This window comes from Theropithecus gelada, chromosome 2 (assembly GCF_003255815.1).
Source record: "Theropithecus gelada isolate Dixy chromosome 2, Tgel_1.0, whole genome shotgun sequence".
Lineage (NCBI taxonomy): Eukaryota > Metazoa > Chordata > Mammalia > Primates > Cercopithecidae > Theropithecus > Theropithecus gelada.
The window spans coordinates 5,915,949-5,943,350 of record NC_037669.1 but is presented as its reverse complement, the minus strand read 5'-3'; the positions used below and the strand labels follow the sequence as shown (position 1 = coordinate 5,943,350).

The 27,402-nt window shown below is 34.7% G+C and overlaps 1 protein-coding gene across 1 annotated transcript in view; it reads left to right on the top strand.

Annotated features, from left to right (window-relative positions):
- The window catches only part of GBE1 (1,4-alpha-glucan branching enzyme 1), a 271,724-nt gene that overhangs the window by 97,897 nt on the left and 146,425 nt on the right, over positions 1–27,402 (top strand). Inside the window, exons 4-7 of the mRNA XM_025375689.1 lie at positions 10,141–10,266; positions 11,076–11,211; positions 13,608–13,698; positions 17,105–17,314. Coding sequence (XP_025231474.1) covers positions 10,141–10,266; positions 11,076–11,211; positions 13,608–13,698; positions 17,105–17,314 — 563 coding nt within the window. The remainder of the gene's footprint in view (positions 1–10,140; positions 10,267–11,075; positions 11,212–13,607; positions 13,699–17,104; positions 17,315–27,402) is intronic.

The following is a 27,402-nucleotide window of genomic DNA, read 5'->3' as shown; positions in this document are numbered from 1 at the left end:
AAAAGATCCTATAATTTTTAGAATTATGTATTCTGTGTGTAATCTTTGGAATTTCTCTAGATTTCTTTTAGGGGTTATTTCTTTTTTTTCCTCCATGCTGTATATTTTACTTCATTGCAATGGCACTTAGAATGATTGCTTAGGGGCGGGCGCAGTGGTTCATGCCTGTAATCCAGCATTTTGGGAGGCCGAGGCGGGCGGATCACGAGGTCAGGAGTTCGAGACCAACCTGCCAATATGGTGAAACCCCATCTCTACTAAAAATACAAAAAAAAAAAAAAAAAAATTAGCTGGGTGTGGTGGCATGCACCTGTAGTCCCAGCTACTTGCAAGGCTGAGGCAGAAGAATCCCTTGAACCTGGGAGGCGGAGGTTGCAGTGAGCCGAGATCACACCACTACACTCCAGCCTGGGTGACAGACCGAGACTGTCTCAAAAAAAATTAAAAAAATATAAAAAAGAATGATTGCTTGGGAATCATATTCTTTTCTTCAAATGATTGCATTTATCACCAGATAGACTTTTGTAATTATACTTAATAAAATATTTTTAAAAGAACTTCAACTCATCCTGCAATAGTGCTTCCCCTATCCTATCACTTCTGAAAATACTTCTTAGATTTTTTTTTATTGGCTTTATACCAAATTATAACTCTGTTTACTTAATAGAATTCTAGCCTTCACTGCACATGGATGAGTCTCTTTGAAGCACACTTTTTCAGTAATGAAAACTCACTGATTTTTTCCCCTTTTCATAGCTTTTTTCTTTTATTACGATATTGATCTTTCAATGTCTTGGATGTTTAAATCCCATATTTTTGTGTCATGTGTAATTCATTCGTTTTCTAGTCTAAGACACCTAATCAATCTTTACATGATTACAACATCTCAGCATTGTTCCTTTTCTTTTCACTTAGGAGTGGTTATTCTCACTTGTTCAGGGATACCGTTTTCAATGCCTGCTTCCTAAATCTCGAATAATCCCTTTGGACTTTGTCTTTTTGTAGCGACCTCACTTTGTAAGGTTTTTGTTCAGGTAATGTACTTGAAATGAAGCAAACACTTTATCAGTCCTACTTAGTTGTTTCTTTATTTCTTTAAAGATTTGTCTCAGTAGAAAAGCAGAGAAAGAAAAACATATTACAATTGTAATACTCCTTAACGAGGCTAGAAGATAGGGAAACTAGGATATAAACCTTGGGGGATAATACTCCCTTTTATAGGTGCAGAAGCTTCTGTCTCTCTAAATCATTCTAAGTCAGGGCCTGCTTTTAGAAGTGACTACTGATCTTTATTTACTTTCACAATATTCTGCAGTTTCTACTGTCCTATATGTAAGTATTACAGAAATGAGTTTGTAATATATTTTTAATTCTTTAATTGATGTTGTCAGGGACAAAGAAGCTATGTGTATTATACCTCAAAAATAGTCTGTTTTTGTTCTGTGCATTGGTGTCTGCTATCCCAAAGTTTCATATAAATTGATCTGACACTCATTTGTATCACATTACAGATTTCTTTTTCATAGCTAATATGCTCAGTCTTTTCCTTTAATTAAGTTTTAAAATTATGATTAGTAAGTTTTTATTTTTGTTAGAGAAACTCTTTAACTATCCTATTCAAGCTGTTGCTATGGATTCAGCCTTGGAAAGGTTTCTTGTTTTTTATTGAAGAAAAATAATACATTGTGATGGCATGTTTTAAAATAAGAAATCTAAAACAATGGGGGCTAATGAAATTTTATCTATAGGTTATTGCTTTAGAAGTTCAACTAATTTCGATCCTTTTTTAGTTAAGCTACTAGCAAGGATATCTTCTTTTCTCCTGTGTAGCGTCCAGTCTTGCATAACATAAGAGCTCAGGGACTCAATCTAATCATTTCATCTCTCTCTATCCACCTCTGTCAATTCCTGAATGTTGTAGATGTAAAGAGCCTCATAAGGATGATTTTATATGCATATGTCTTGTATAAGTTTATTTGACTAATTGAAAACTATGAACTAAATTATGAGGCAAAGAAAGAGATTTCTAAAATATATGAGCTTTAGTATCCAGATAAAGTTAATAGAAAATTAAAATAATTTCAAGAAAACAGTTATGTTTATTTGGTATCCATAGGAGACTTAATATATAATGTCATTATTTATATAATATCATTATAAATATATAATGTCATTTGTAGCCTAAATATTACCCTAATTTATATAATCTTACCAATCAACTAATACGATTTTAGAAAAATTCACCCAGGAATTGGTCCTTTATATATCAAGGTCTATTATTATTAGAAAACTACCTTGATAATTTTAATGATGTCTTTATTTTAATTCTCCATTAATAGAAATATAAACTCAAAATTCACAATGAACTAGCAGTTACTATGAAGAGTGTTTCTGATTTTCATCTTCCTAATTAGGAAATTCAGAATGCAATTTTTTCAATAAGTATTTTTTTTGTTCACTGATTATCTGTTCACTTAAATAGTTTCATCTCTGTTTAATGAAGCAAATATGTCAGGGATTGGGTAGAAAAAAATATTCCCTTTGCTTTTCCGTATGGTAAATTTAGAGCCTTTATTTACATCACGTATGCAGTGATTGTTTTTGTCTAATCTTTGAAAGTACTTACGTTGGAAGAAGGCTAGGTATAAAAACTGTGTATAACAAATTTACTTTTTTTTTTTTGAGATGGAGTCTCATTCTGTTGCCCGGGCTGGAGTGCAGTGGTGTGATCTCGGCTCACTGGACCCTCTGCCTGCCAGGTTCAAGCAGTTCTCCTGTTTCAGCCTCCTGAGTAGCTGGAACTAGAGGCACCTGCCACCACATCTGGCTAATTTTTGTGTTTTTAGTAGAGATGGGATTTCTCCATATGGATCATCTGGTCTTGAACTCCTGACCTCAGCTGATCCACCTGCCTTGACCTCCCAAATTGGTTTGATTACAAGCGTGAGCCACACACTTGGCCACAAATTCACATTTTTAAAGGCTTTTATCAAGTCTGGAACTCAGCAATGTTTAGTTTGAAGGAGTTTGCTTTACCTGGGAGTCGTCAAGGAGACTTGACTTGTTTAGTGAAGGTCACTGTAATGTATTAGTACATATTTGTCTACTTTTTGGGAGTAGGAAATGAATACAAGACAAATGTATTATTTAGACTCTTCATGAAGATAACTTATATCTTTTAACTCTTTCCAATACTGACAAATTTCAACTACGTTTAACTATATTTCCATTTTATTCATAGAAAAATTATTGTTTCCAATTTTTCCCTTATTTGCTGTATTAGTTTCCTAAGGCTACTGCATAAATATGTTGGCTTTAAATAATGTAAATGTATTCTGACATAGCTTTGAAGTCCAGATGTTAAAAATCAGTATCACCAGGCTGAAATCAAGTTGTTGTCAGGGCCATTGTCCCTCTAGAGGTTCTCGGGGAGAATGTGTTCCCTGACATTTTCAGCTTCTGGTAGTGGCTGGCACCTTTGCTAGTATCCTCGTCACTCCACTCCCTCCCTCCCTGGCCACATTGTCTTCTCCTCTTCTATATGAAAATCTCCCTCTGTGATTGCTCCCCTGCAGAATCTGGAAATGGAGTAAGAATCTCCCCATTTCCAGATATGTACTTTAATTGCATCTGCAAAGACCTTCTTTTGTGCAGAAGGTATCATTCACAGATTCTTGGCGTAGGATGTGGATATTTTTTGGGAGGCCGTTTTCAGCCTCGTACAATGGCAAAGAGATTCTTTCCCATATAGTCTTCATATAAGCTTAATGAATGTTAAATTGGCTCAGCAGAAATAACAAATAGAACTGTGAATAGAATTTATACAAACAGGGCCTGTTTTAAACAAAACAAGGATAAGTAGTAAAAGATTAATTCGGTTACAATGAAATTCATGAGCTTTACTTTAAATTATATTAAGTTATTTTAAAGTTTTAGTGATTACAAATTCTATGCATTTAAAAATAATGTTTATACTATATATTTGTGATATATATTTTAAATAAAACACATTTGGCCAGGCGTGGTGGCTCATCCCTGTAATCCCAGCACTTTGGGAGGTCGAGGCGAGTGGATCACCTGAGGTCAGGAGTTCAACACCAGCCTGGCCAACATGGTGAAACCCTGTCTCTACTAAAAATTATCTGGCCATGGTGGCGGGTGCCTGTAATTCCAGCTACTCAGGAGGCTGAGGCAGGAGAATTGCTTGAACCAGGGAAGCGGAGGTTGCAGTGAGCCAAGATGGCACCATTGCACTCTGGCCTGGGTGACAGGAGTGAAACTCCATCTCAAAAAAATAAAAAAACAAAAAAAACCTCACACATTTATTTCTTTGGCATTCAGGTAATTGGTAGAATTGTTAGATTTTCCTCTGGAATATCACTTACTTTTCTACTTAATTACAAATTTTTGACTACTTTTTTCCTTTTTTATGTTCCTTCCACCCTCTTCTATAAATTACTTAAAAAGTAATTATAAGCTGGGCACAGTTGCTTGTGCCTGTAATCCCAGTACTTTTGGAGGCTGAAGTGGGCAGATCACCTGAGGTCAGTTGTTCCAGATAAGCCTGGCCAACATGGTGAAACCCTTTCTCTACTAAGAATAACAATTAGCCAGACCTGGTGGCCTGTGGCTATAAATGCCAGCTACGGCAAGATAATCACTTGAGCCCGGGAGGTGGAGGTTACAGTGAACCGGGATTGCGCCATTGCAGTCCAGCCTGGGTGGCAGAGTGAGACTTCGTCTCGAAAAAAAAATTAATTATAATATGTATGTATGCATGTATATTCCTGTTTCTGTCTCTGTGTGTGCGTGTGTGTGTGTGTGTGTTTCAGTCTCATTGTAAATACACATATACATATATATGCACACAGAATACTGATAATTAGCATTGTACACTGGTATGGCTATACTTGTTAAAATAAAAATATTTTAATATTTGATATATAGGTACTGCTCAGGGACTTGGTTAGTACCACTCCTACCACCCTCATGTTTCTTACAGAACTTCCAGAACTCAAGACAACTCAGCTACTAGAGGATTAACAGCTGGGAAATCAGGGGGCCTGTACTCTGTGGCCATCATCTTATCTGATTGGTGGAAACATGTAATATACATGTTGTTAAACTATGTTGGGTTTATGTGTACATAGACCAAAACATTGTTTTACACCTTGAATATATATCATGTTTGTTAATTATAACTCAATAAAGCTGAAATTTTAAAAGTCAAATTAAAAAGAAGTGGAAGGAGTATTTTTCTGTAAATTAGAAATCACTTGTTTGATAATTCACTTTGACGTGTACCCTATCAGATAGTTATCTTGATCAATATGTTTTTTTTTTCCACTCTGCTTTAAGCAAAAAATTTTTTAAAGAAAACCTCCTCCTCACAACATTAGGAGATGTTTGTAGTATAATTGGGGCAATTTGAATTATGTGATTCAGTAACTGTGCCTTTTCTGTTAGCCTGCTACACTTTCCTTCATGAAACCTAAAGCTACATTCATTACCATCTTTCAGAGTATGCTAACACTTACTTCTAACCAGCTGAACACATCTGATGTTTTTATATAAAATTGTTGGCCACCTAAGGAACATATTATCTCAGTAATTTTCCAGTACATGGAAAATTTGTTTTTTGCAAGAAGCATTTTAAAATATATTCCAAGCATGAATGAATACACACACACACACACACACACACTTTTTTGTCTTCATCATTCACTGTTTTTTATATTGTGTATTTGAGTTTTAAATGACATGTTCTAAATAAAATTTGACTTTAAACCATTCATTAAGTTAATTTGACTTTTGCAAAGTTAGAAGTTTCTTTTATTAAATTACTTTTGTAATCCAATAATGTCTTTTGATGATAACCTCCTGTAAGTCAAATAAATAATTTGGCTCATTAAAAAAAGATTATTATGGTATTATTTGGTATTATTATGGTATTATTTTCATTATTATATTTCTTTCAAGTAATTTGATATATTTTGTTAGGTTGTATTTCTTAATGTGTTAATATACTTAAGGTACACAAGAGGTACACCCTAAGGAGGAGCACACTCTGCAGATGTATGTGTGATTACATGATTCAGATATCTGTAATCCTTACTAAGCCGCTGATATTTTTGGAATCTAGAATCTATACCAGTAAATGAAGTGATAACATCAAAACATATAGCTAGAGAATAAAAACTACTCACAGTCCCCTTACCCATATTTAACCTTATTGATATTTTTATATCTTTTAAAATACTTTAGACTGTGAGCTTTTGTGCATTTACATTAGAAAGATACAATATATTCTTCCATATAGCTTAGAAGATTTCTTCTGCAATCTTTAATATGCTTAAATAGTGTATATTTTTTAACAACTATACATGATTCAGTCACTCTGTCTTTGCTAATAGAAGTAGCACTAAGACTAATAGACAAGGACATAGTTTTTTGGGGCACATCTCTGATTGTTTCCATGGGCAAGCTTTTATAATTAGTATTGCTGATTCATTGAAGTTACTTTTTTCTTTTAACTTTATTTATTTATTTATTTTTTTATAGACAAGATCTTTCTCTGTTATCCAGGCTGGAGTGCAGTGCCATGATCATAGTTCACTGTACCCTTGAACTCTTTGGCTCCAGCGATCCTCTCGCCTCACCCTCCTAATTAATGAGGACTGTATGCATGCATCATCATGTCAGTTTAATTTAAATTAATTTAATTTAATTTTATTTTTCATTAATATTTTGTAGAGACCAGGTCTCCTTATGTTGCCCAGGCTGGTCTCAAATGTCTGACCTCAAATGATCCTCCCATCTTAGCCTCCCAAAGTTCTGGGATTGTAGGTATAAGCCGCTGTACCTGACCTGGAATTAATTTTTCTGAGGTTTTGATGCAGATTGTCAAATTGCTGTTCAGAAATTTTATACTGCTTTATACTCACACTAGCAGTGTATCAGACCTCCCATTTGACAGTATCAAGTGAACTCTTTTAAACATTAGCTACCAGACTTCTTGTTGAAAGATCAATCAAGCCAGCTCTTTCTTTCAGTTTGCTCCATAGTATGCTGACATTTTGAGGTTGTGAGTTAAATGACTTAAAGTTTTCTCTAAAAATTTTTCCGACTGGAATTTGAACTCATTGGAGCGTAACACATATGCAGGATGTACCCTCCCCCTCACCAAAAGAGTTTTGTGAGCAAAGTTTAGTGCATAAAGGATATAGTCTTTACTCTCTGATTGTCTCTCAAATTAAATTTACTTATATTTGTTATGATACTCTTATTTAGCTATGGAGATTACAACAATTTAGGAACAGAAAGTGAAAAGCAAGGTGAGATGGCTACTATAGACAGGTGTACTAGTAAGGAAAACCTAAGTTACTGTAAAAAAAAAAAATGCTTGCAAAATTCAGAGGCCTAAAGAGTAGAGATATTTATTATGTACCAATCACAGGTCAGTGTTCCAGATCTGGTAGAAAGTTTTGCTCTACTTAACATTTGGGTGCAATTCCATTAATAAGAGAGAAGGAGAAAATGGGAACATTAAAATGCTCCCCTCCAACAAGCAGCCCTAGTAGAAATGACTCTTAGAGTAGGAGAAGACAGAACTTTTGGAAACAAAATATTGAAGTGATTCACTGAATGAGCAAACACTCCTTTGTCAGGTCAGTGACTTGATTTTGCCCTGCCTACAGACTTAGAAGTTAACCTGTTACCATACCATCGATTCTGGTCCAGGACTCCTAGAACAGAAGTAAATTATTTTATTACTCATGGCACAGTAGACATCATATTTTCATTGGCTCCCCTTGTCCTCCAAACCCTGTAGGGGTGACACTATATGACCCAGATGACTGCTGCTCACACATTGGGTTCACAACATAGCTAGATAATATTGAGCCTGGAGAATCCCTTCTTTTGTAGCAGCTCTGTGTCTTCAAGGGTGTCATTGTTATCCTTGAAGGTTGCTCACTAGGACAGCCCTAAGAAATGGCTGCCATTAACAGTGGTCAGGGCCTTGCCATCTTGGTGTACCCAGCAAAAGATGTAAGAGCATCCGAGAACCATGCAGGGACTGTTCTTTTCAACATTCAATACCCATCATTCAGTAGCCTCTGAAGACATTTCTGTGTACAGCAAGATGAAGGAATTAGTGTTCCAAGGATGTGGGAGTTAAATTCTGCATGAAGTAAAAATTTCAATGTCTTAAAATTGCAAGTATTTTGTCTGCCTAGAGACACCTTCAGAAACGATTATTTTTTATGATCTGCCTTTTAGAAGCCATTTACAAAACAGAGAAAGCATAGATGGATAGATTAGCCAAAGTGGTAATCACTGAAAACGGATTTATAGTATTTTGTTTCCTCATACATTGTTCTGGGTTGATGAGTGAGCAGAAGGCCCTTTCTCAAACGTATTACTGTAGTACATTATACTACAGATTCATGTAGGTTAAGGGACTTTTTTTTTTTTTTTTAAGGTTAAAATAATCTAAAAGTAGGTTGGTCTTATTGCTTCATGTTTTGTGATAATCGCTTGAATAATAGCAACACCTGGTGATGATTAGCTTTAATAGGTGGGAGGCATAATGAAGGAGAAATAATTGTATTCATGTAAGTTAGATATTCCTTTCACCACTTACCCAGCCTCTCCATTGTAAACCAGAATTTATTATTTTTTGGCATCTGAAGGAAGCGCTGGGGAAGCCTGTTCAGAGAAGAGAAGTGAGTACTAGAAGCTCTGTGTTGAGCTTTTGGCTCTGCCACTTGGTTATTTTGGGATTTTTGGCAACTTACGTAATCTCACTTAATATTTGGGTCGCAAAGATTTTCTGGAATCAAGTGAGATAAGAATGTAAAAGTCTTTATAAAGCATTATACAAATATTTAGTTACTAAGAATTGTGAGTACTTAAGCTTTTGTCTATTAGAGGAGACTGAAGAATACATTCTCCTCAATGATGAGGGCATAATATAGCTTTTAATCTGGATTTTAAAAATTATATTCTACCTCCTTTTAGAAAGTTTAGTAAAAAAGACAACTTTGTGTAAAAGCTACAATTTCAGCCTGGTGCTTTGGCTCATGCCTGTGATCTCAGCACTTTGGGAGGCTGAGACAGGAGGATCACTTGAGCCCAGAAGTTCAAGACGAGCCTGGACAACACAGAGAAACCCCATTTCTACAAAAAAAATCCCAGCCCTCGCAAAATTAGCTGAGCATGGTGGCACCTGCCTGTAGTCCCAGCTCCTCGATAGGCTGAAGTGGGAGGATCACCTGAGCCTGTGAGGTCGAGGCTGCAGTGAGCTGTGATCACACCACTGTACTCCACCTGGGTGACAGAGTGAGACCCTGTCTCAAAAAATAAATAAATAAATAAATAAATAAAAAGCTACCATTTCAATCATTTGGAAGTTCCGTTTATATGGCTGGATAAATTCAAAATCATTTATTTAGTTCTAAGTCTTAATAGTAGATTCAGTAAAAAAATAAATTTTATTGTTATTTTTTATTATCAAAAACAGTAGTGGTATTGTTGGCAAATATGTGAATGGATGATTAAAGGAGCTAATGCTTGGTTTTGTATGGTAAAGAATACAGCAAATAGGAGGTAAAAGAAGTTGAGAAGGCGTGGAAAATATTTGTATGTGTCTGTGTGTGCACTTTGTAAGTGTTAATCAAACCTGTTCTTCTTAAGCTTCCTGAACATGTTTTCATTAGTTGCTATAGAAAGGAAACAAAATAGATGGTTATATAACTCACTAATTCCTTTTTTTAATGGAGTAGGATGATTTTCTCTCATTGATTGATTTATTGACAGAAGCTTCCAAATAATATTCTTGTCTTTTTAGTATCTACTGTTCGTTTAAGTAAGCACTCTCATGGCCAGTTTACAGTGGTGGAAATTGCCAGAAAGCCATAAAATGTTCACGCTGGAAGTTACTTTAAGGATGATATAGTAACAGCAGATGAGAAAACCAATATTGATAGAGTTATGTTCCTGAAGGTCACACATCTGTATGGTGGTCTAGATTCTTAAGATCATTCATCCTCTCCTACTTGTAGCAGTGCTCCTCAACCATTATGTATTATCAGAGTTCTGGACGTATTTTAAAGCAATAACATCTCATTCTCTTTTTAGGTAGTTATTACTAGTAAAAGCGGAGAGATCTTGTATCGTATTTCACCGTGGGCGAAGTATGTGGTTCGTGAAGGTGCTAATGTGAACTATGATTGGCTACACTGGGATCCAGAACACTCATATGAAGTGAGAACAACAAATCTTTAATTAAATTATTATTCCAATACTTGTAGGAAAGTTAATTTTTACTTTTATAACTTTTATAGTAATGTTCAATGCTTCTCCTCACTGACAGTTGAGTATTTTACATCATAGTATTCCTCTTACACTGTGCATGTATCAGAGTCTGTCTTCTGTAGCCAATAACATATAGAAGCTAGTTTTTGTGTAGTCTGTTTTTGAGGTTAAGGAAAACAGAATAGTAAATTGCTATATACTACTCTGTAAGGGATACTGTGTTAGTTTTTTTTAACTACAATTTCTGATTTATCAGAGACTCTTTAGTGCAATATTTCTCAGTGTCATGGGTTTGAATTAGGATAAATGTCCTTAGAAATATGGAATAGGGAAGACCATCTCATGAATGTATTAACTGGGGTAATTTTTACCGCCATATTATTGACAAGTGTTCCGTGTATATTTGAACTCACTTTCTGTCCTTTAAATCATTGGAGTTTGTTGATATATACTTTGCATTTGATAATTACGTCTGTATTTCATGGATCTTACATTTTCTCTGAGGCTTAAGCTCAAAAAATAATCTTTACTCAATGATAAGGCATAAGCTATTACATGATTTATCTTTTAAAATCCACTAACAGGACTGTAAGGACTTTTTCCTAAAATAAAATTTAGCGAGTGTAGCCGGTGCCTTTTATATGTGAGAATAGTTCCAAGTGTTTAAGTATATTCACCACTTTTTAAAAATATACTTAATCAGGTAGTGTCATCCCTGAATTCCTGGTTTAATTCTATATGTAATTTATATTCTGTAGTTTAAGCATTCCAGACCAAAGAAGCCACGAAGTCTAAGAATTTATGAATCTCATGTGGGAATTTCTTCCCATGAAGGAAAAGTAGCTTCTTATAAACATTTTACGTGCAATGTACTACCAAGAATCAAAGACCTTGGTAAGTAATAACTGTGATTTTTATTCAGATAAAATTTTAATGAGTCTGTTCTCTTATTAGAAAAGCTAATTACAAGTGTCTCTTTTTTGTGTTAGGAGATTAAATATGTAATAGAAATACATTTTATTTTAGGCTTCTCAAATTGCCCTGTAATAGTGATAGCATAGAAAAGAGAAATGGAATAAGATAGAGCATAAGAATTAAAGATATTATTCCAATTTCAATTTTAAGTAATGTGAACGGATGACTTCCAAAATTATAGATAAATATGTAAGCATAATTACTTTTTTGCTGGAGGAAAAGTTTATCAATTTAAGTGATCATTGATTATAGCCTGTTCATTTTAGTCTGTTAAGGAAAAAAATCTTATATTTGTAATGTGCCTGGAACTCATTTTGTATCAGAGTTATTTTATATAGCCCCTTCCTGGATGACTTATTTAACAAACATTTATAGAATATCTCTGTGAGACACATTTTGCTAGCTATTCATGTATTGAACTGTACTGGCACAGATCCTGTCTTCATAACCAACAGGAGAGTGAATAATATATTGCTGAATTATTGATTCAGTGTGTTTTAAATCTGTTGTTTTTATAGGTAATACTATTTAAAATAATTTGACAGTATATTTAACACCTGCTTCAATGGCTAGGCAGGAGGATAAAGCACATTTAATTTTACTGCTTCTGCTAGGGAGTCCAAATTTTGGCTAGAAGAAAGATTTGTAAGCCATGGTTAAAGTTTTCAGTTATGTATGGATTATCTGTGATGGTAAAGTCAGGTTCCAGAAACCAAAATTAATTAAATATAGAGAGTATTTAGTATTAATTATAATTAATAGATATTATGCTAAATTATTATATTTGAAATATTCTTTCATATTATGGAGTAATAAATTGCTTATGACCCAGTTCTTGCAGAACGTTCAGCACAAGGATTCTCTTATTCGTCTTTGTGTCGGAATTCCCTAGCCTAGTACCTGGAATAAAAGTGAATCCAGGAATGATTAATGCCATTAAAATTAAGAATAAAACTATAAATTTGTGCTTGATACAAGATACCAACCCAGAAGAATGAAACTAATCTAACACCTTTGTTTATAAGTACATTTACATTTACAAGTATAGTTGCACATTTAAATGAACTGCCGTTAAAAACGAACTTATATAAACCTTAAGAAAATTATAAAGCTTGCATGAATTGGACTTTGAGAGCAGAGTAAGAATATTTTCTATGTATGTTACAGAACTGTAACTTCCAAAGTAATGAAATCATATTTGATCATTTTACCACATTATACTTCAAGAAGAAAAACCTGTTTTTCTTAGCTTTTTAAAGACCAATACTTTTCCCCCTGATTATTTGCTTATATTAAAAAATATTAGAATTTTTTTAATGTTATGGATTTTTAAAACACGATATCTACTTTTTTGAGTCACTTTATTTACTGTTAGAGCAAAACATATCCAGATGGAGAAAGTAAGGTGATGTGTTTGTATGTGCACATACATGCAGATATGCACTTGGAAATAATTTTATAGGTGCCAATTATATAGTGGAAAGTAGAAGCATTAATGCAAATTGCATAAAAGCTATCTTTTGGGCTGGTCACGGTGGCTCATGCCTGTAATCCCAGCACTTTGGGAGGTCGAGGCGGTGCGTCACCTGAGGTCAGGAGTTCGAGACCAGCCTGGCCAGCATGGTGAAACCCCATCTCTACTAAAAACATGCAAAAAATTAGCCAGGCATGGTGCCATGCACCTGTAGTCCCAGCCACTCGGGAGGCTGAGGCAGGAGAATTGCCTGGCAGGAGAATTTGGCAGGCAGAAGTTTCAGTGAGCCAAGGTCACGCCAGTGCACTGCAGCCTAGGCGACAAAGCGAGACTCCATCTCAAAAAAAAAAAAAAAAAAAGAAAAAGAAAGCTACCTCTGAAAAATATGAGTTTGGTGCTATTTCTTATGCTATATGGTAAAAAGGACTGAAATATATAGAAATAAATAGAAAGAGTCAAAATAAAAAGTATATGTCATGCAATTGGTTTTTTAAATTTAGGTTTCATAATCTTCAATATGACTATTACAAATGTAACTGCTGTTTAGCATATAGAGATTGCCATCTTTAATATGCTAAAACCAAATTAAGCAAGTTTGCGTATTATTTATTGCTTGTTAAAATGAAGGTATATCAAATAGCTAGTCAGAATACAGCTCTAAGAGACTATTCAATGTTATTAGAAGGTCAAACAAAAAATGTTAAAGTAGTAGAACTTTTCAAGACGATCAAAGCTTCTAGATTGTAAATTTTAATGTATTGGGAATGAGGATGCTTTTTTTCCCCATTAATTTTCTTTTAAAGGTGGCTTTTAATTTATATTTGACCATTGCCTTACATAGGATACAACTGCATTCAGTTGATGGCAATCATGGAGCATGCTTACTATGCCAGCTTTGGTTACCAAATCACGAGCTTCTTTGCAGCTTCAAGGTAAAATCAAAGACTCATTATGTTCATTCTTATTTTGAGCAAATAATTTAAATAAATAAAATGAAATTTTACATTTTATATAACATTCTGTAACATTTTAGGGTTAACAGAGTTAATAGAAACTGAACATTTTCTTTTACTAAGGCCATACACTCTCTTCCCATCCCGCCTTAGAAATTGTCCTTGATTTTATGTTGCTGTTCGTGGGATGATTTGTGATATAGAATGTCCAGTTACCTGCTGAAATTGTCACATATTTGGAGGCCCAAGGTTTAGTCAGAAAATCTTGTCCTATGAAAGCCATTCTTGTGAGAGAGCACGTCGTTTTCCGGAAAGAGACTGACTCATCTAGGAAGGCCACTGAAGAGGCCCTCGGTAGGACAATTACTGCTCAAGGAAGGACTGCCCTTCCCTCCAGGCGAAAATGGGTGGAATGTTGCTCTCTGGACGGAAAAGACACCACGGGGTTCTATGCAGTTAACGAGGTGCTGATCTAAATGACCACAGACTGAAGAAGTCCAACACTCTCAGTGTTGCGGAGTTTATGACGTGTGGCATATAAACATTGCTCCCATCATCATTCATACAGATTATTATTTTTTAACCGTAATAAAAGCTAAAATGAAAATGACAGGGAGCTATAATCAGAAGTCTGATCAGTTTAGAATAGATCAGAACAAATACTGCAAGTGAGATCTAAAACACAACTAAGAGTTAACTGGGGAGAGGGGTGAAGTGGGCGTAAATAGGTGACATTCCAGGCATAGAAAAAAGATACTGGTTCATTTACCTGTTTCTCTTTATATTAGTTCTCCCTGAATAAGTTATCTATAATACTGTCTCCAAATCCTCCACTCCAGTTCTTTCTTGAGCCCCCTCCAGGTATGCTGTCTGCCTCTTCACTGAAGTTGCTTTTGTCAAGGGTATTAGTGACCTTCACATTGTTGAGGACAATGGGCAATTCTTAGCTTACTTCAGCTGTCCACACCCCTTGGCACAGCTGGTTACTCTCACCTTCTTGAAACCTGTTTCTTTCCCTGGCTTGCAGAGTAGTTTAGCCTTCTGTTGTTGCTTTTCCCACCTCACTTCTTGCTTACTGTTAATTCCCTTTGCTCTTTCCTCTTTATCTTTATGACCATTAAATATTGGACCATTAAATAATGGAACTGAGTACTTAGTTCCATTCTCTTCTTCATCTGTATGAAATACCTGGGAGGATCTCATCAAGTCTCATACAGTTTTGTAGCTTAAATATATGCTATATGTTAACTCCCAAACTTAAGTCTCTCTGACCTATCTTACGAACTTCAGAAAGTATATATTTGATGTTGGGGTATCTAATACTTATATCAAACTTCATGTGTCCAAAATTAAATTTCTGATCTTAACTTCAAGCTTCCTCCCCCTGCCATCTTCTCTACTGCAGTAAATGACATTTTCATCTTCTAGTTGTTCAAGCCCAAAATCTTGGCATTATACTTGACTTGTCCCTTTCTGTTCCTCCCTACACGCTAGCTATTATAAAATCTAGCCATCTGTAACTTCAAAATAGATCCCAAATCTGGCTGCTTCAACTGCCCCCACTGCCACCACCCATGTCCAACTTGTGGTTATCTTTTACCTGGATTGTTTCAATAGCTCTTTGACTGGTCACTCTGTTTTCTCATGCTTTCTTTCCCCTTCTCTTACCTTTGGTCTACCAATTATGGTCAATTTTTCTGCCTGGTGGCCAGAGTAATCATTTAAAAATTAAAGTCAGATCGTGTCGCTGTCTTGTTCAGAACCCCTAGTGAATCCCTGTCTCCTTCAGAATAAAAGCAAAAGACATTACACTGGTCCCCAAGGCCTCATTTGATGTGCTTCTTGGCTGACTCTTAGAGCTCACCTCTTTTCTTTCTTGATCATTCCAGTTACAGTAGCCGGTTTGCTTTTTTTCAAATGCTCTTAGCTCATCCCTGCCCCAGTGCCCTGCACCTGCTGTTCCTTTCTGTCTGAATGCTCTTACCCTTAGATATTGTTATGCCTTGCTTCTTACTTTTTTTCTCGCTCAAATATTGCCTTTTCCATGAACTTTAACTTATGACCATCTTTAAAATAGCAAACCTTCCCTTCCCACCAGTGGCTTTTTGTTTTCTTTAGGACATTTATTATTATCCGACATTCTACGTATTTTCCTTGTTTGTTGTCTCCCGGGGGAATGTAAATTCCATATGGTCAGTGGTGTTTAGTTTTTTCACTAGTGTATCTCCAGAACATAGAAAATGTCATGGCACATGGTAGATAACTTTAGTAAGTATTTGGCAAACAAATAAAGGAATGAATGAAGGAATGAGTGAATGGCTGAATGAAAAAAACTTTATTATTGAACATGTTGTTCAATGAGTATGAAAATGGACAGGTGGCTGGAATAAAAAGAGGGTGTGGGAGAGTGTCATAAGATAATTAACAGTATTGGAAAGAGCCAGTAGATGGTGCAGTAGGCCATGATCAGGACAATGGTCTTCACTCTGGGATCAATGGGAGCACAAGTATGATTTTAAGTAGGTGACATGATCTTATTTGTAGTTTATAAAGAGAGCTCTTGCTGCTCAGTGGAGTTGGCTATCAGGAGACTTGCTGTATGCTTAGCACCGTACCATATCATGAGGAGCCTGATAGGAACAGCTGCTGCCCTCAAGGAGCATATAGTCTAGTGAGGAAGAGAGACAGTAAACAATTGAAGGCAAGGGTGACTAAAGGGCAAAGTTGATGCCATGGATGACTATAACGTCAAAATTTTACACAGGTTAAGAAAGGCCTTGTTCTGTGAGTAATTTTTGTTACCTATTTCATTCAGACTGTGGGGCTACCTTTAACACAAACACACCTGCTTGTGAGCTACCCATCTTATTTACGTGGTGACAAACGTGGCACATTGTCTTGGCCCACTGGTAACTGTGGGCATTCTATTTTTGGAATAAGTGCAGGAGGGATAGCCTCAATCAAGGCACCATGGATATTCAAAGAGATTATTGAAGAGCCCCTCAATCTCAAATGTACACACTGAAAGGAATGGGCAAACATGAGAGAAGGAATGACTTACTTGCAGGTGGAAATCAGAAGCTCTGAGAATAGAGAAGCAGAGTTTTATTATTTACATCCTCAAAATGTGAATTTTGGTTAGGGTATAAATCTACATTTAATAACCCGATTTAATAATTTGATTTAAATTATTTTCTAACTTAATGGTTTTAAATTTGCTTAATATCAAACATGAAGCAAATTTGAGTTGTATCCAAGTATCATATCACATGCTGCTTGGATATTTAAAGTGTCTACTACTGTGATGGTGAAGCAGTTGATGCACAATTGACCATTTCCTCTAAATGTGATGCAATCTTGTTTTTGCTGTGTTCTTTATTGTTAGCCGTTATGGAACACCTGAAGAGCTAAAAGAACTGGTAGACACAGCTCATTCCATGGGTATCATAGTCCTCTTAGATGTGGTACACAGCCATGCTTCAAAAAATTCAGCAGATGGATTGAATATGTTTGATGGGACGGATTCCTGTTATTTTCATTCTGGACCTAGAGGGACTCATGATCTTTGGGATAGCAGATTGTTTGCCTACTCCAGGTAGGTACATACAATATAGAAATGTTTTCTATTGTTGCATTCAAGATTAATTTTTAAGAATTTCACTAAATTCATTGTGTGTGTACTCTCTCACTGGTACTTAATGTTCTTAATTCGATTTATTTTTGTTGTACAGGGGATTTTACCTTGTTTTGTATAGCACATGTATTTGTGGTATATTGCATTAAATTTCAATTTTACATATCTTATGCCATGTAAAATATATTGGTGATATGGTCACTTAAAAATTTGGCTGTGAACCATTTTTTTTAAATATCTAAAAGGCAACTTTATCAAATTGACTTAAATCATAGCCAGTCTCCTTTTACTAGAGAAATACATTGTTTTAAGAAGGCTATTTAAAAAAATCATACTTCATTGCTTCATATCTTAAAATTTCATGCTTTTGATTACAGCTAAATAAATTTACAACTATAAAACAACAGTTACTAGTATATAATATATTTCATGTATGGTGCCAAGTGTTTTAGATATACTAGCTACCTATTTTATCTTATTTAATCTGCACAGCAACTCTACTTACATGTAGTAAACACTATTGTTATAGCCATCTTATAGATAAATAAACTAAGGCTTAGTGTTGAGACCATTTGTTAAGATCAAACAGATCTCTGACCTCTTCTAACATCTAAGGAGAAGGGTGTTTTAGGTGATTAAATAGCTTATGGCAAAAATTAAAAAGAAAAATTAAAAAACCATGAACTTGTGTTTATTATTTATTGTAAGTGAAAAAATGAAAATGTCAAGCATATTAAAAGTAGCAAAGTATCAAGTAATGTATAATACATATTTCTATAATGCATATACATATTTTATAATACATATGTGAAATATGTATATGTATTATATACATATTATATATAATTATATATATGTATATGTATTTTTGAAAAAAAATGAATTTTCTTTCCAGTGTTGCATCATACATAAACATAAATATACCTGGAAAATAAGCTATATAGAAAAATGTCTCAGCAAATAATTTTGTAAAATGAAGAAGTCTCATTTTTCAACCTAAATTAGATGACTTGTATATGAAGGAAATTCATATATTGTTTCTGGATATCATACATTATTTTATATTTCATAGCCATTCAGGAAACACTCATGCCAGATAAGGCAGTGTAATAGGTGAGAAAAGAAACAAGATGGTAGCAGGGTTCCTGGCCTAGCCTCACTGTGGTACAAACTGATTAATCATTCTTATTCTCAGGCTTTTTATTGTAGAAGGAGGCAGAGTTTGGGGGCTAATATAATTTTGCTCATGAAGGTATTTTGTATTCATGTCACCTTTTGAACATTAATTTTTATGCCACAGATTTATAGCAAATAAAAAAGACTAAATCTGCATTAATTCTGTGATATATTAGGTTGGTGCAAAAGTAATTGTGGTTTTTGTCCTTACTTTTATTGGCAAAAAACTGCAATTACATAACTCTACTAATTACATCATTGAGGAAATCTTATAGAAGTAGAAATTCAATTAATTTAACTCTCTGGTTTATATTTGGATGAATGAGGGTTGATTCTTTTGTAGAAGTGTGCCTTATGAAAGAAATATATGAAATAGATTTTTATGTTTTAAAACAATTATTCTGTAGAACTATACCTTAAAAAGAAATACATTAAGTGGATGGATTTTTATGTTATACAACATTTTTTTTTTTTATGAACGTGTTTATCCTAGTGTACCTTGCTGTACCAAAGTGCATTTAAACTTAGCCAATTTTCTAAACAAAAGGGATCATACATCATTGTTTTCCAAAACATTTCTATTACAGAAATTGAGACAAACTCAACATTGTTATTTAATACTTGGCTTCTTTTTTATTGAATTAGCTATTAATCTTTCTCATGTGCATGCTTTTGGTAAATAAAGCATCATATGGTTTTAACTTAATTTTTATTGTGACCATTTTGTTTTTTTTTTTTTCCTGCTGTCATATAGGCTTAGTCCTCTGTAAATATAGTTTTATTAAATTGCATTTGTAGTATCCTACATGCCATTCTATTTGACCAATATTGAACTTTTCCCATTTTATAGAATTAGTATTTTCTATATAAGTTTATACTATTAATGTATTAGGGTTCTCTAGCGGGAGAGAACTAATAGGATATATATATATTTATGAAGCTATATATATATATATCAAGGGGAGTTTATGATGGGAACTGACTCAGTCACAAGGTGAAGTCCCACAGTAGGCCATTTGCAAGCTGAAGAGCCAGGAAGCTAGTCCAATAGTGCAGCCTTTAGTCTGTGGTGAAAGGCTGAAGAGTCCAAAAGCTGAGGAACTTGGAATTTGATATTTGAGGACAGGAAGCATCCAGTACAGGAGAAAGAGGGAGGCTGGAAGACTAAGCTAGTCTAGTTTTCCCACGTTCCTCTGCCTGCTTTTATTCTGGCTGTGCTGGCAGCTGATTAGATGGTGCCCATCCAGATTGAGGGTGGGTTTCTGCTTTTCCCAGTCCACTGACTCAAATGTTAATCTCCTTTGGCAACACCCTCACAGACGTATCCAGTAACAATACATTGCATCCTTCAATCTGATCAAGTTGACAATCAGTATAAACCATCACAATTAGTTATGACATTATTAAACAATATGGATAAAATCCCCCAAAGCCAGTGTATATAAATTCATTTAAACAAACATGTCTTAGCATTCATGATCAAAGTCCTACTTTGCTCTTTTGGTTATTTATTGCTGCTTAATAAACAAGCCAAATATTTAGTGACTTCACAGCAATATTTGTTTTGTTCCAAAACTCACAATTTGGGTATACCTCAGTGTGGACTGCTCTTCTCTTCTTCACCTTGTGTCAGCTGGGGTGGCTCATGTAGGGGACAGAGCATCTGCTTTCAGGATGGTTCACTCACATGGCCTACAGTTGGTGCTGTCAGCTAGGAGCTCAGCCTTGGTTGTGAGGTTGAGGACCCCAGCTCCCCTCCTCCTAGCCCACTCCACAGACAACGTGGGCTTTCTCACAAGAGTGACAGTCCCGAAAGACAGGATGTGCAAGCTGCCATTTTATATGGTCTGGGTTTAGAACGTGGCACAGTGCCATTTCTGCTGAAAGCTACTGGTCAATCACGGTTTCAAGAAAACTTGAAAGCTTGTTAGTTTATCGAATAAAACTTGTTAGATACGAGCATTTTTGCACATAGCCTTAAAATTCCTTAACACCCCTCCCTTTGAAGGGGCGTTAAGTAATTTTAACCACACACAACAAATATGCTGCTTTACAAATTCAAAAGAGATGTACTGAAATACCTGTTCATGTGGAAATATTATTTACTCAACCATATTTCTCTTATGAGAAATATCAGAGTTATGTCTGAAATAGGCAATTAAAAAAAAATACACCTTTCATTATAAAATAATGCCATTGTAGATAATTAGAAAATTTAAAAAGGCACACAAAATTCAAAATAAAAACTGTATTTAAAAAATGTGAACAGCATACTTGTATTTAGCTATATGTGAATGCATTTAATGAATATTCCTTACATGCATATAAATATATAACCCAATCCTTCACTTTCACCCTCTTCATAAAATAGCTACTCTGCCTGTAATTTTGACTTTGTTCCTTATTCAGATGAAATCAGGAACTACAATTTATATTTCATATTTTAAATATGAATATTTCCACCCCTTACATTTGTTAGGCTGATTAATTTTATAGCCCACTGACAAATAGACATAAATATGGCACATGGCTTGCTTAAGACCTAAGCCTCTTCTTTGAAAACTTCTGTCATAATTTTTGAAATTATTATATTTACTGTTTGAAAAAATTGATGTTATAGAATTGCTTCTGTAGAGATATGCTACTGATGCTCATTTTATCCTATCTATATGTCACAACCTGTCACCTTTTAGAATCTGGGATTCAAGTGCCATCATCAAAGTTATCAGAATTAAATCTCTTACTCTGAGTAGTACCAGAGATCCTGACTGTGCTGTTTCATTACCTGCTATGAATACATTTCCAATCAGGAGCGGCCCATGTTTTAATTTTCTGTCTACTCGGCTGAGCTGCCTTCTAGCTCTGCTAAATTAGTGACAGTTCATAACAGAGATTGGGTTGTCCTTTATTTGGTAGAGAGAACTTTCTGACAAGTATGTCACCCATAAGTTTCAAGAGTTTCTAGAATTAGTAATAATGAATATAGTGTAGTGGCCCCAGTTTTAAATTCTGTTTGCATATTCCTCTGGCACTATATCAATGCACATTTAAGACAATGAAAATTTGTTAGGTTTAAATAACTATTATGCTATAACCATTACTAGATCTTCAAATGAATATCTTTTGTTTGTTAAATATTTCTTTCAAGGATAAAATACTGACTTCTAAAGGAGATAGCAAAGTAGATCTAATGCTCATGTTTTTCCTCCTTAAACTTATGTTTGGACACAAAATTAATATAGTTACATTTCATCAGCTTGAGTTCATAATATGGTAACCATTAGGCTGAAATATATTCTCTTTCCTTGAGCAACTAGAGTTGTTTTCGGAAACAAAAATGAGTCCAGTTTGCCTCTTTAGGGTCATAAGTATGTGGAATAAAGTACCCTTAGTATAGACACTATATATAATATTTAGGGCTTCTTAACTATGGTAGGTGTTTTCTACAAGTTACAATGTGGAAGGAAATTCAACGGGTTCTCCCTGCTCAGAGTGGATTTTTGTATCTGAGGTAATTATTCTATGATATCTTACCATATGGCTTTTCTATGGTTAATTAGAATTGAGGTAGAATGGTAACCCAGTCATGCATTCCTGAGGTAAACCCTCATGACCATAGATGCCAGTATTCTAAACACAATTTTAGCACAATTATATGTGATATTACATCATGACCAAATCAGTTCTCAATGACAAATACTAATTAGAGGATTATTATGCATCAGTATACTAGCAAATGAGTATATGACACCATCATGATTAGCAAGATTATTTAAAAACTGAGCAACCATGACATGAATGGAAAACTCTAAAATATTTTTAAGAAGATTTTTAAGCCATACACTACTTTTTGATTTTGTCATTGAATTACAAAAAGAACAGTTCACCCAATGACAAAAACAAACAAAATACAGAAAAAATAGCATACAAAGGATAAATGTGTACAACCACGTTTGAAAACAATTTGGCATTATTTGGTAAAGTTAGAGATACATATATACTATGATGCATTAGTCAGTATGTATGCTTGGAGAATTTGTTTGTCAGAAATTTTGGAAAGATAGACTTAAAAAAAAAATCACTCCTTTCAGAGTACAGTAGGCTCCACCTTTTATCAGTGGTTTTGATTTCTGTGATTTCAGTTACTCATAGTACGTTAGCCTGAAAATATTAAATGGAAAATTCCAGAAATAATCAGTTCATAAATTTTTGATTAGTTTTCAATAGTAGCCTAATGCTACGTCACAATGAGGTCATTCACCTGACTTCATTTTGTCATGTAGGCATTGTATCATCTTCATAGCATCACAAGAATAAGGGTGAGTACAGTACAATATTTTGAGAGAAAGAAAGATATTGACATACATTTTATTATAGTATATTGTTATAATTGTTCTATTTTATTAGTTATTGTTAATCTCTTATTGTGCCTAATTTATACATAAAACTTTACCATAGCTATGTATGTGTAAAGACACGGTATATATAGTGTTTGGTATTATCTATGGTTTCAGGCATCCACTAGCAGTCTTAGACTGTATCTACTAAAAATAAGGGAGAGCTAATGTATTTGTTTTTAATTTCACTGGATAGATTTCAAAGCACTGAATTTTTTTTTTATAATTGAAGTAATATAGCATCTTTTTAGGCATATAAACACCTGCCTTATATGCTTTACAAAAACAAATGATGGCTGGACATGGTGGCTCACCTGTAATCCCGGCATTTTGGGAGGCCAAGGAGGGCGGTCACCTGAGGTTGGGATTTTGAAACCAGCCTGACCAATATGGAGAAACCCTGTCTCTACAAAATTAGCCGGGTGTGGTGGTGCATGCCTGTAATCCCACCTACTTGGGAGGCTGAGGCAGGAGAATTGCTTGAACCTGGGAGGCAGAGGTTGCAGTGAGCCGAGATTGCACCATTGCACTCCAGCCTAGGCAACAACAGCAAAACTCCTTTTCAAAAAAAAAAAAAAAAAAGCCAGAAAACAAATGATGGATGATTAAAAGACATTTTGGACATAGTTTAGCAAAGAGCTAACTATTCCAAGGGAGTCAGACAGTAAAAAATAAGCAGTAACTTATAACCTGTTCTTCATTGAGAATATTATAATCTCACAGTATGATTGTTAATAACTTTTGAGAGTATTGGGTGTCCCATTAAAAGTCTTCTTTTTTTCTTAGTAGTTTTCTTTCCCTTTCAGCATTTATTCCTTGTTAAAACCAGAATCTTATTTTAGCTTGATTAAGGAGAACAGTTAAATCTACTAGTCTTTCAAATAAAGTAGCTAGCTTCAAAATTCAGACAGACTAATTCTCTTCTGTAAAAGAGATTAAGAAAGTTGCTGTATCAATCTAATCTGTCTGGATTTGAGTTTGAATAGTAGAAATATAACTTCTCTCACAGGGTTTATGAGATTACTCAGTCTAGCAGAAAAGTTTCTATTGATGCAGAGTGTAGCACAGGAGTAAGGATTTACCATCTTTGTATAAACTTGGTTCCTGGTATTATCTGCCTCATTTATGCCCCACAAGCCTAAAATTTAGGTGCACAGGGATATTTTGAAAGTATCTTGAGTATTTATGTCTGACTCACCTATAACATTCACCTTCTCAAATTCAGACTCATGCTGAAGTAGGACAGTTCTACTGGGTAGTTTACCTTAAGTTTAAATGCTGCTCATTGCCGTAAAACATCTGTTTTCTTCTCTTTCACTTGAAACAATGGTTGGTGCATACTTGTGAAAATGGTCTTAAGGTTCCTATTCAAGTGATTACCATTTAAGTCTGGGAATTATGTGGTATCTATAATAATAATGGTTTTGTTTATGACCTTTTAAAATAAGCAGGTTAAAAGTGGGAAAAAATCAATTTTTCTGTTTTTGTCTGAGTGTAACAAAACAGCTTGTTTAAGCATGTCTGTTTTCTACAGAATGGACTAGGAGTTTTGAAGTTATGAAGAGATATTTCATGGTTTTCTAGCTGAATGATTTCCTTAGTGTTATGCTGCAGATAAATAAATAACTGATGTTACATTGAGCCACTTACTTTCAGAAAATGTAGGTATTTCTTATAATTTTGAAAGCTTCCATATATATATATATATAAGTAATATAAAATTATTCGTCTTTGAGGGCCTTATTCCCATTAACTTAGATTAGTGATCAGGCAGATTTTTATCTAACTTTTCCATTTCCCATCCACGCTGTATAATGTTGAATCATCACTACTAAGTTGTAACCTGGATCTTTGGTCTTCCTTCTGTTTCTTTCAACATATGCAAGAGAAGCCGATAGCCAGAGGATTTGGTTCTCTGTCTACTTCTGGGTTTAACTGTCTCCCCAAGATAAGACTTTTATCGTATACCCTTTCAAATGCTGTCTATTCAACGCATCAGGAAAACCTGGGGGCAGTTACAGTTACATTTTCTCATAGTGCTTTAGGAAACAAAACAGCATGGTAGCCAACTTTTCTGAGACCGGAGCTGTGTTCCTAACACTGTGTTAAGAGTAGTGAAGGAGGCCGATGAGCCGTCCAGGTGGGTTCCCTTGTCTTTGTGAGATTATGATATTCATGATGGTTACTGTCTCACGTTCATTCATGCAGTTTTGAAGCAATAGGTGCTTTACATGCTTCTCAGACCACTTGATATAAAATAATTCATCCAGTCCCTCCTGTGCTTCCCCATCACATGTTCCTTCACTAACTTTTCTCCATTGTCTTTCCCACCATGTGACATTTGGAATAGTTGTTTATTTTTTAATTTTAGTGATATATTTGTTGTTTCCATATTAAATGTGAAAGGAAAGTTAATAATTTATTGTGTCTCATGGAATATATTTTATTTAAAGTAAAATACCTATCTTTTTTCCCTGTCTCTTGATCTCTCTTTCTCTGTCTTTTTCTGTGTCTCTCAGTCTCTCATAAACTTTTCACCATCATGCTTGCCATGGAGGCGACACTGCAAAGTGATATGATAGATTCCTGTTCTTTAGTACTGAATACAGTGAAGAAAGCCACATAAGATGTTTTCCCCCAAAATACTAATTACAACACAAATAATAGCAATAATCATGTATACTATATAGAATTAAGATTAATTGATGATTTAATACACAATATAAAATGGGTGGTTTTAGAATTGGATGATCTTTACCTCTCTGCTCTTGAAACAAGCTGCTTACATTTGAGTTTCAGTTTCATGTATAATGAACTCATGATGCTATTACTTATGTGCCATAGGGCAGTGGTTCAGACTGCATAAAATCACACAATTGAAAATGTGCAACAATATAGAATATCATGGAAAGTTTGGAGTTATACTTTCAGAGTTTTACTAAAGGATAAAAGCAGGACTCGCAAACGAGGGAGGTAACTGAGAGAAGCAGGCCAGATGGTTCTTATTGGCAACCTGGCAAACGGATCTCCTCTGAGGTGGCTGCCATTCACAAACCATTTTGAATACAATTGTCAGTTGCTTTCATGTTGAGAATGTGGACCCATGGGGCCACATCTTCTAGTTATTTAAGTCAGGAACCCACATTTTATATGAAACCTCCACATGTTAAAATGTCATACAATTAGTTTAAAGTGTTCATTCACTGTGCATACCAAAGCGACATACATGAAGGATGTATAAAAACCAGTCACTAAGGCTATGTCTGGGTTCCAAAATGTGCCTTAGGAGATGCACAACGAATCAGATTCTACCAAACTACCAAATAAATTAAGCAGTAAGTCAAATCTAATAAGGACAACTATAACTTCATAGCTTAAATACAGTATTAATACTCAATTTATTTTGTATTAGCAGTGATAATTTTATAAACTTCAACTATTAGTATGATATCACAGCAAAATTGTGTAATATCTCCTTGATTTTAAGTAGTAGAGGAATAAACAAATTAAGTGTCATTTAATATCAGGCTCAGTAAAGCAAAATACAAATTTATTAAATAAATCTACATAGTTAAAATTTGGTAACCTTGTTTCTTTTAATGCTTTGCATCTAAGTTGCCATCATTTGTTTTTAAAATATAAATATAGATACTGAGCTTGCGGGCAGTATAGAGAATCGGTATAGGCCTGGGCTCAAGTATCAGTTCACCACTTACTAGCATGTAACCACAGTCAGATTAATCTTTCTAAGTTTAAGTTTAATTTCCCCCTCTGTAAAATATTAATAAGATTATAGTTTATCTACCTCATATAATTGTGAAGAGCTCGTTACACACTTCCCCCAGTGTCTCAATTAGTTGTGGTAATTGTCATTGTCACTATCATCGCAATATCCTTGTCACGATTATCTGTGGTCAGACTTCCTAGCCAGCCTCATTCTCTGAAACATAACTACAAGCATGAAAACAAGTAATAGTATTTTTTTCAGGAGCCAAAATGTGTACCATAATGTTTATGGATATTTGTTCATTGTTGTATCACACTATTTTTAAAAGGATGTCAAGCTGTTTTTTGGTAGAAGGACCAAATTAAGAACAATTGTGGAACTGACCAATTGTGATCAACATCTGACAGTACTGAGAAGTCACTGCTAAAAACAATGGAAGAAAGAGAAAATGCATCAAGGTCAGAAACCAAAACCGAATGCACAGCATTCTAAGGCCACTTAGGTGCAGCGGCAAACAGCTCCGCACAGTGTAATTGTCCCTCTGGGCATCGTTAGACTGCAGTATGGTGTAATAATTGATGATAATGAGTCTGAGTCATTAAAAAAAACTTCATGTTCAAAATTTCTTTTAAGATGCCAGGACAAAGCAAAATATATAATCCTTTGGGTGTATACTTAGTAATGGGATTGCTGAGTCAAATTATATTTCTAGTTACAGATCCTTGAGGAATTACCACACTGTCTTCCAC